Here is an 11,033-nt window from a genome sequence, read left to right as displayed (position 1 = left end):
ATTATAACTAAGTACAATATTATAACAATTATGTTATACCAGGCAAATATATAGGCGAATAACAATTTTACTTTACTGTCACATAATCAACCAAGCAACGAGAAGGATATATTGTCTACTACATTAAAATAAAAAGTCTAATATATTGTAATAAATGAATATATCTAGCATATTAAAAATAAAAAGTAGGTAAATGTAAGAACATAAATATCCAGATTTTCACCTCCAATTAATTGAGTCTCATCTCCAGTTAATAATCAGAACAAATTCTTCAAAATATATAATGTCTTTTTAAATCATAAGAATCCTGATTTTCTTTTTAAATTATGATGTTATCTATGTAAGCAAAAAGAAAAAAATTAATATTTTTATAAACAAATTTAAAATTATTTATATTTCAAGAATAAATCTTTTGTTTTTTTGCATCGCATATATAAAAAACAGAAGCAGCAAAATGTCGACAGTGATGAATAAAATAATGATTTCAGAAACATAAATCCTCGCCATGTTAAAGTATAGCGGGAATATGTTGTTGGAAGAAAACATACTCACACACATTAATTAAAATCATAAGATATTACTTTAAAAATGGATGATATCATAGAATCATAGATGATATAACAGGTAAGTGTCATATATTTTTAATGACGACCGTACTTTTTAACTGTTGAAAAATTTGGCTTAAATTTAACATACATCGCATGTCCCAAATTGTCTATACAAAGATGTCATTAACGGGCTGTAGTCACTCTCACTCTTATTGTAAAATAAAATCAATATTTTGTTTCTGTAGATTTACACAAATAAACTTGACACTTATAATACAAAATATATTTATTGAGTAAAATTTGAAACATGTGCACATTGCTTTATTTTAACACTTTTTTCAGTTATTTTAATAATTTATCATTTGAATTCAATTAACACAACAGTAATATGTTAAATTAACATATGAATATGTTAAATAATTAATACAAAGATTTAATTGGCGTATTTTCTAACAAAGAAACACAAATTTTCAGTGAATTTTATAACAAAAAAACACAAATTTTCAGTATGTTTTTTAATAAGAAAACACAAATTTTCCAACGGTATACCAAATCTGAAGCGTTATTATGTGCCAGAAATTATAACGTCAAGTTAGAAACTACATACATTGTAGTAATGTACACTTTTCCGGTAGCGTTTTCATAACTGCGGTGTTAGCGCGTAAAGGCGATCAATCGACACTGCCTTCAAAGACAAACGTACCCGATGAGTGCCCAAGCTAGAATGAGGCACGTTAAAATGCAATGTGGGGGAAGAAGGCATTTGCGCTTGCGCGAACTTGAACTAATAATTCATATTACCTGAGTACCTATGTGTGAGAAATAAACATCCGTCAAATTCGTCTTCACTGTCAAAGCGATAGTTAAATAATTTCCTACCCATTCCTAAGCAAAGATACGCAATTGCGAATATTTTCACCATCCGCGATCTCACGTTAATATTTTATACTGTGTTGTTAAATATTTATATATTAAGATATTTACGATACAAAGGGAACAAATTATGAAATATTCAAGAGAGAATTTGAGAACATGGGGATGGTTGAAATTTTGCTAATTTTTCCATAGTCAGATGCGTCTCGATTCTCATCGAAAAATGATATGCATCGTGAAACAGCATTTTAAACTCAATCGCATTCTTCTACTCACAATTGGCTTATGGCCTTATCAGCAATCATTACTTGTTCAATTTCAACGAATTTTGCTTATTAGTATTTTAACAAGTTCTATTGTATTTCAGGTATGCCAATATTCTTTCAATTGCATTACTATGTATCTAATAGGCCATTATATATGTTTAAATTTAATTATTTATAATATATAATTTGAATATAATAATAATAATAATAATAATAATAATAATAATAATAATATAATATAAGGTCTGATAAAAAAATAAACGATTTATTTCTTTTTGCATCAGCTGCAGCCCGGTAACAGTACTAGCGCAGTATGTAACTTTGGACCATATATAGATACTGCGCATGCATGATTTTTTTGCCAGACTGCACAGCCCTTCAATCGCTCTACTAACACGTTCGATCATTTTAGCTGGAAACACGAAATGCAACATTGAATACACCTGCAACTATCACTGCCTAACAATGATTGAAGAATTGCGCGGTCTGGCAAAAAATCATGCAGCTGCAATAGGATCCAAGGTTGCATGCTGCGCTAGTCCCGTTACCGGGCTTCAGTTGACTAACGCAAAAAAAAAAATAAGGTCAGATACTTTTTGATCAGACCTCGTATTTAATTATTAACAATACGAACTGCTATAAAAATGTGTTATAAACATTTTATAATTATTTCGTTATGTAATGATGAATCGAAGAGTAACTGATTGTTACAAATCATTAATTAAATTTAAAAAAAAAATTTAATTAATTTATTGATTGCAGTTTACACTATTTTTGACTTCAGAATGTATACTTGATTTTGTTATCAAAATTCTCTCTTCTATATTAGTTTTTATGATATTTATGATTAAATACAACTCGTTTTGGATAAACTCTCAAGCTGTAAGTTACACCATTATTAAATTTATTTAAAATACAATTGATCCCTCTTTTTTATACAACTTAAAATTACAACTTAAAATACAATTAAATTTTAAAAGATGTGTAAATAAAATACTATTAACATGATAGATGAGAAGTTTATTGGAGCAACTTGAAAATATTTGTAACGAGTTAAAAGATGAGAATGAAGTTAATATCATGAAAAAATATGGGAGCAACGCAAAACGTTATACAACTAGAATGATAGGTAAAAGAACAATATCACACGAAGGTATAAATTAAACGGTAACAAAAATCAAATAGAAGGAAAAAAAAGAAGTTCTACTATTTTTTGCAAATATACTCCTGAGTATTATATATCAAAATAGAAATAACATAAAACACGTAATACAATTTTTATAAATTGCATAACTTGTTCCTTTAAAAATAATATTTATTTATATTATTATTAATAACAAAAATTCTTAGATTTTTTAAATAATATTTTTAATATATAATAATATATTAAAGCGATAACTTATAAATCTAAAGTAAAAAAAGTTTTGTGCTATTTTTTGCAAAAATGTATAAAACAAATGATACAAAAACAAGTAAATATATATAAAAGCTTAAAAAATGTTAAAAAAATATTCGATACAATATTTCGAATTAGTTATAAACTAATCACGAGTAGAAAATTTCAAAAACGCGCGGAATGTATATCTGTTTAAATATATTTAGGGATTTTCATGTTCAGCATATTTATTTTCTTTTGTATGCCAATATGGTCGCATATTCTCGATATTGTTCGGCCCATGAATGAATCTCGATCACATTCTACACTATTACTAACCCAGTATTTTATCGATCAAGAAAAGTATTTTTATTTAATTTTCCTGCACATAAACGCAGCCTTCTGTATAGGAGGAATTGCAATGATAGGAACAGGAACAATGCTCATAGCATATCTCAAACATGCTTGCGGAATGTTTACAATCGCCAGGTAAAAAAAAACAATTTATAATATTTTTCTAGAAATTTTTCCTAATGTAAGTAAAATCTTTTTTATCCTTCTCCAAGCAAAAAATAGAAAAATTTTATCTATACACTATAAGATAAATATTATTTACAGTTACCGCATCGAGCAAGCAATGACAATTAATAATTTACAAAATAGCTTGCAGAATGAGATTGCAACTTATAAGGGAATAATTTGTGCAGTGGATGTTCATTGCAAAGCTATAGAGTTGGTATATTTATCCAATAATACAATATTTGCTAATAATATACGTAACGATAATTTCTTGTTCTTAAAGGTTCTGCAAATCTTTAATATCTAGTGTTGAGGGATTATTCTTTATTTTAATAGGATTTGGTGTAATTTGCTTGAGTCTCAACCTTTTTGAAGTAAGTTCTTAAATATATCTGATGGCTTATTGCGACGTTAATAAAAAAATAATAAACGATCTATGAAAATATTTTAAAATCTAAATTCTAAATTAGGTTGTTTAATTTTAATATGCATATATATAAACAACATTGATCGCAGTCCACATATTGTTTTAGATGTATAAAGCTCTATTGTATGGAGATGCTAAAGAAGAATTTTTATTTCACTTTATAACTGTAATGATAATTCTTTTATACATGTTCTTAGCTAATTATGCCGGACAAGAAATTATAGATCACAATAATCATATATTTTATACCGCGTAAGAAACAATTTTATACATTATATTCACAATTTTAAGACACTTCCTATAAAATAAATATATAAAGTTAAAATTCGAAAAACTTATATATCTAATCAATTTATCGATTCGTTGTCTGGTCATTTGTTCGCAGATACAACGTTCGCTGGTATGTAGCACCGTTACACATACAGAAACTTATATTGTTTATGTTACAAAGGAGCACCAAAGCTGTTAGTCTAAATGTGGGTGGATTGTTCGCAGCATCCTTAAACTGCTTTGCCTCCGTAAATATCATTTATGAAGATATGTAAAATATGACAATATAAGTGCGAATGCAAATTAAAAAGAAGACGTATTTTGTTCCAGTTAGCGACTGCATCAGTCTCTTACTTTACCTTTATATACTCCACACAGCAATGAAATTATATATATATATATATGGTGCACAACTTTGCTGTCGCCGTTTTCCTATAGATGGCTTTAGTGGTAAGTAGTGGTCGAAATAAATAGATCATAGACGTCATGTAATAAACTTGGGCATCTGTCAACATAACCCCATAGAAACATTAGTCGATTTGTGTCTGCATCATAAAGTTATTCTCGATTGAAAATGTCAGTTTACGAGCCAAATTCTCGTCATTTGCGGGAGGTTTTAATTTTCTGCTTCAATATGAAGAAATCTGCGGCTGAGGCTCATCGAATGCTCTCAAATACTTATGGTGAAGCCGCTATTAGTGAAAGAACGTGTCGTGAATGGTTTCAACGCTTCGAGAATGATGATTTTCACGTCGAAGACCGGCATAGCGGTGGGAGAGAGAAGGTTTTCGAAAATGCAGAATTGAGGCATTACTTAATGAAGACTCGAGTCAAAGTCAAAAAGAATTGGCACGATCATTGGGAGTGACTCAACAAGCAATAACCAGTTTTTTACAATAAAGCCTCGAATTTCGGAAAAAAACGGCGGAAGCAAAGTTGTACACCTAATGTATACATATATATTGTTTAATAGTATATAATAGTATATAAAAGTAGGTAAGTTAAATATATCAATGATATGTTAAATATCAACCCAGAGTTTTAATTAATAAAAATAAATTAAATTAACTAAATAAAGTTATTGAAAACATATAATGTTATACATATTTATGTTATATATATATAATGTCTGTTTTTCTTCTTTTTAATCGTAATGTTGCTTACACAACATGAGCAGAGAGAAAGAGACTGGTTGACTTACATGCCTGTAACGACGTTTCGAGCTGGTTGACGTTCATCGAGCTCGATCAACTTTCTGTCTCTATTCTCGCTCGTGTCGGAGTTACAGTGGCTTACTCGTCTCAATTCCGAATTATCTCGCATCCGATCGCGCACATATTCTCACGGCGGTCAATTCGGGAAAACCTCACGCTGTATTATTTTCTCTTTTCGTGCTAAGACATTGTGAAAGTTAATTGTTTGAAGTCCGAGAGTCGACGCTCGTTATCCGCATCGCGACTGTCTTCTGCCTCGCGCTAAATTCCATCCAGCGTTCGCGGTCAAGATTTCCGTTATCGCGAGAGTTTCTAGCGAGAAGCTCTTCATCAAGATTTCCGAACCGCGCAAAAGAGCAGTAATTAACAGGACAATCAAGATTTCCGTCGGAATCGCGGAATAAGTGCCGTCGCTCGTTCCCATTCTTCTAAATAAAACAAAATCAAATTAATCTGCATTCGAATCTTGTCTATCAACACCTTATCCTCCAGCGGATCCACGGATTCGCGTTACACATCGCTTCTCGCTCATCTGTGAGCGTCTCTCTCAAGATTCGGGCGATCTCGTCGAGTTCGACTCCCGAACATATTGGTAAACATACATGTAAACTCGATTACGTTAACGAAACCAACCGCATAATTTTTTTTATAAATAACATGTATTTTAATAGTTCAGCATGTATGTTTTAATAGCAGTTCAGATATGCGAGATCTTTTAGATACTCTACTGCCGCATGTTAGTATTAAGTAAAAATTTACAATATCTAATACCACTCATCGGTGATATTTTCATGATTAGCTAAATATGTCCAATATATCTGATGAACCGACAAACTTTATTCTTAAAAGAATAAACACATATCCGGTGTGTTCAGTAAACTCCGAAACTGATTCCTTTTTTAAGACGTATTGATGGCACTGTCTCTTAATCAATACTGGAATTAGGTAGTACCAATCTTTTTTTAGTCTCCCATAATTTTTTTGTTATGTTATGTGCAGTAATTTTTGGGTAGTACACATTGAAAGATTGTTTATTCTTTTGCATTGTCACGATTTCAAAAATAGAACAACGGGCCGCGATTAAATTTTGTTTCAGAAGTGGAAAAACTGTACTATCGAGATGTTACGGATGGAGTTTTTAAGCGAATTCGATGTTTTAGGCCCGAATTTTACCGATCGGGTAAATAGTTTCTTCTCCATGAAAAGGCATCCGCGTATTCGTCAATCGTCGTCTCCCAATTTTTGGCCCAAAAAATGTGACCATAATCATCCATTCGCCGTACTCGCCAGATTTGACATTTGCCGATTTTTTTTTTATTCCACAAGTTAAAATTAACGATGAAAGGGACTTGCTACAAAGATGTGACGGCGATTTAACGCATTGTGACAGAGCATTTAAATTCGATTTCCCCAAAAAATTTTTTTGGTCAAAAATTGGGTGACGACGTTTGACGAATGCGCGAGTGCGTTGTCATAGAGAAAGAATCATTCACTCGATTGGTAAAAATCGATCCATATTATTCCGATAAAACAGTTTCCCCACTTTTAAAGCAAAATTTAATCACGGTCCATTCTTGAAATCGTAACAGTGTAAAAAGAACAAACAATCTTTCAATATGCACTACCCAAAAACTATTGCACATAACGCAACGAAAAAATTATGGAAGACTCAGAAAGGTTGGTACTATCTATTTCCAGTATTGATTGAGAAATAATGTTATTAGTACGTCTTTAAAACAATCAATCTCAGAACTTTTTGAACGCGCCGAGTATCTTTCGTATTTAAAACAAAATATTATTCGTGTGTTTAATGGAAAGCAAAAAGGAAAAACGAAAAAAACGTGAAAATAAATGAAAGAAATAGATCTAACGTTATTAAATCACACTTTAATCTATTTTTAATAATTATAAATAACAAGTTTTATTTTTTTTTAGTAAAAACAGAAAAAATAGATTTTTTAGCTATTTCTAAACAATTTTTGCAGTAAGAAAGTTTTTAAAATATATTTTTTATCATATTTTATATTATAACTATGACATTTTTAAAGATAGTTTTTAAAGATATATGTATATCTTTATACTATTATAAAATAAATTGAGTAATTTTTATTATAAAGAACATTATTTAATTATACAATTCTCATTTTGGTTTATTCTTTATTCTCGTTGAATAATTATTATATTATGACAATATTAGTATATTAGTAATATTATTATTATATAGAATGTTAATTTGATAACTATCAGCCGGAATATCTCGGAAACTAATGAAGATATCAGGGTTTGGGAAGTATATACTATAGCAAGGAAGACATCGAATTACAGTGTAACAGTCAAGTGATGAGTCAATCCTTTATATATATATATATATATATACGCGCCCTTTACACCTAACTTTAAAATTTCAAATGGCATTATGCCTTTTCTGGATGAAAGTTCGACAGAAAAGTGGTTAAATAATTAAGAACTTTTAAATGTATAATACAACATTCTGAATAATTGACAAAATACCAATTTATATGGCTACCTTTCTAAAATAATTCTTACGTATTATGCATATGTAATTCATTTCTTCTTATTTTTCTGCCATATTGGTCATGTATTCTCCATTATGCCTAATAAATGAATATAATATAATATAAACGTAATAAATATAAATATAATAAATTGTTATGCCTAAACTTATGTAACAAATCGATATTTCAGAAAATTATAACAAATTGTATGACTACTTTTTTTTAACATGCTTCGTAATGTGCAGTGCACTTGTTCTTCACTTCCTACTAATTTGGCCAAGTGTCTCTTCTCATTATTATGCTGCCCATGAACAAATCCCGATCATTTTTCGGAATAGAATTTTTGATTATGAATATTTCATCGACCAAGAAAAATATTTCTCTATAATTATGCTAAAAATGTGCATGCAACCATTTATATAAGAGAAATTGCATTTACAGCAACAGAAACGATGCTCGTTGTACAATATATCTCAAACATGGTAGCGGAATGTTTAGAATGGTTAGATAAGAAAATGCAGATATGTATAATTTTTATTGTGAACGATCTCGTTTGTCGTTTCAAACAAAAGAAAGATGATGTAAACAATTATAACATAAGTATTATTTATAACTAATGTATTGAGCAAGCAATGACGATCAACTTTTTACAAAATAGACAAAAGAATAAAATTTCATGACTTTATAGCCATCCATGGGAAAAGCAGGGATGGGACCAAGAATGCAACCATATGGGCTTTGAAATGGAAAATTTCCCTTTAAAATGGCGCAAACAACATTTCTCTACCGTACCTAGGAGCCGAGTTATCGGGTTTCATAGTCACCCCTGCATTTTGCAAGGCTCTTGGTAATACCGCCGGCATTCGCGTTATCCAATATACACCACGGGGAGATTGCTCGGTCGAATTTTACACATAATGTGTATGGTGTGTGTGTGTGTGTGTGTGTGAGCGCGCGCTTGAGCGTGTGGGTATCACATATAGAGATTAGGACCCATAGTTCGTCACTTCCACGGTCCAAACCCTCTCTGGTGCGAGTGTGTGTGTGTGTGTGTGTGCGTATCACATGCAGAGATTAGGACCCCATAATTCGTTACTTGCATAGTATTTACTGACTCCAAACCCTCTCTGGTGCTTGTGTGCGTGCGTGCGTGTGAGTGTGTGTGTGCGCGCACGCGCATGCGCATTATTTTTAAAATGAGATGTTGCCGCCCCTTTGGTTAATCATGCTCGTCCTCATATCGCTGCGCTGACAAGGGAATTTTTGCAAGACCACGACGTCACTGTCCTCGATCACCCAGCGATGAGCCTGGATTTGAATCCCATAGAGCATATTTGGGATTTGATGGGTCGTCCGTTGAGAGATCGTCCAAGATAGCCAACAACATTAGCCGAACTGGAAAGAATCCTCCAGGAAATCTGGCAGGAAATCCCTCAAGTTGAAATTAGCAGATCCATCAATATGAAGGATAGACCAAATGAAGTGATTAACCAAAGGAGCGGTAAAACCTCATTTTAAAAATAATGCGCGCACGTGCGCACACACACACACGCATATACGCACCAGAGATGGTTTGGAGTCAGTAAATACTCTAGAAATGACGAAACATAAAGTCCTAATCTCTGCATGTGATACCCACACACACACACACACACACATGCACACGATGTGCAAGATCCGACCGAGCAACCTCCTCGCCGTCGTGTACATTGGATAACGCGAATGCTGGCGGTATTACCAAAAGTCTTGCAAAATGCAGGGACTATGAAACCCGCTCGTAGATAGAGCAATGTTCTTTGTGCCATTTTAAAGGGAAGTTTCCCACTTCAAAGCCCATATGGTGGCATTCTTGGCCCCATCCCTGCTTTTCCCATAGACGACAAAGTCATGAAATTTCCAGAATATTTTCACGATCTGACTTTGGTCTTCACAAACAAAACAGTTCGATGAGACGAATAATTCAACCCTACCCGTCTTAAAGTCGAGGCTTCACTCGTTAAAACGCGCCAAGGATCATTATTCTACGATTCCCCTAAGCTAAGATATGGCTTCTCAAAAATCGGCACAATTTACAGGGTTTAAAGCGCTGCTCTAATTGTTTTGCATAGCGTATGTTATAAACAATAAATTTCTGAATAGTTTTAACAACTACGTGAAGGTCGGATATATAGTTTCCGAAATATATCACTCTAAGATATCCTATACACAATTTATTCATGCACACATTTATACATATTCATAAAGCATTTTTAACAATCGTGCTATTTTAAAGTTTTCGGACTTTATCGCTTTAAGACAACAAAAAAGAATGTTTGCTACACTTTTTCATTGTAACTGCTTTTATACATGTGTAAATTATTAACGTATTTTCTTATTCGTTACCTAATTGTTTGTTCGTACATATAACGTTCGTTCGTATAGCACCGTTACACATATAAAAATTAATACTATTTTTGTTGCAAAGAGGTAGCAAATTTTTCAATCTGAATGTTGGTGGATTGTTTGTAGCATTCATCGTCTTGTATGTGGTAAAACTTATACCATATATTATTATTACAAATTATAATGGTTATAATAATAAACACTTCCTGGGTTTATTGAACAAAGCAGAATATTTATAAGACCCTTACTATATAATCAGAGAGAGATTAATTAATGCACAGAATATATCAATATTACAAACAGCAACCTTAAGGGTATTACACAAAAAAAAAACTAAACGGAACTAACTAAACGACACTGACTAGAAGTGAGTGTGTATAAAGAAAGGAAGAAAGAAAACTCCCTAAGGCGATTAACGACACATGCGCACAGGGAAACGCATCACACAACTATCGCCATCTACCACAACTGCTAAATCATAGAACAATATAATACAAAAGAACTAAGATTAAATTATAGTATCCAAGAAAAGATTATAACTAAGTACAATATTATAACACTCCCACTATTTAGTTATACACGCAAAGACAAAAGTTCTTTGAGAAAATTAAAGCGTCCTCGGGCTAGTCCTTTTGTTAAAGTG

At 31.9% G+C, this 11,033-nt stretch overlaps 1 protein-coding gene across 1 annotated transcript; it reads left to right on the top strand.

Moving 5' to 3' along the window:
• The first annotated feature begins 1,644 nt into the window (after window positions 1-1,644).
• LOC138933633 (odorant receptor 30a-like) lies at window positions 1,645-4,785 on the top strand. Its single transcript, XM_070296492.1, has 9 exons — window positions 1,645-1,788; window positions 2,450-2,569; window positions 2,699-2,816; window positions 3,290-3,551; window positions 3,681-3,794; window positions 3,865-3,955; window positions 4,115-4,260; window positions 4,394-4,526; window positions 4,609-4,785. Exons 1-9 carry the CDS (start codon window positions 1,645-1,647, stop codon window positions 4,660-4,662), a joined length of 1,182 nt encoding a protein of 393 aa, XP_070152593.1. The 3' UTR covers window positions 4,663-4,785.
• The last annotated feature ends 6,248 nt before the right edge of the window (window positions 4,786-11,033 follow it).

The sequence above is a fragment of the Polyergus mexicanus genome, unplaced genomic scaffold, assembly GCF_030449975.1.
Source record: "Polyergus mexicanus isolate NDT 795.1 unplaced genomic scaffold, iyPolMexi1.0 SCAF_5, whole genome shotgun sequence".
Lineage (NCBI taxonomy): Eukaryota > Metazoa > Arthropoda > Insecta > Hymenoptera > Formicidae > Polyergus > Polyergus mexicanus.
Note: the sequence above shows the minus strand (reverse complement) of the source record. Positions and strands in the feature narration are given on the sequence as shown.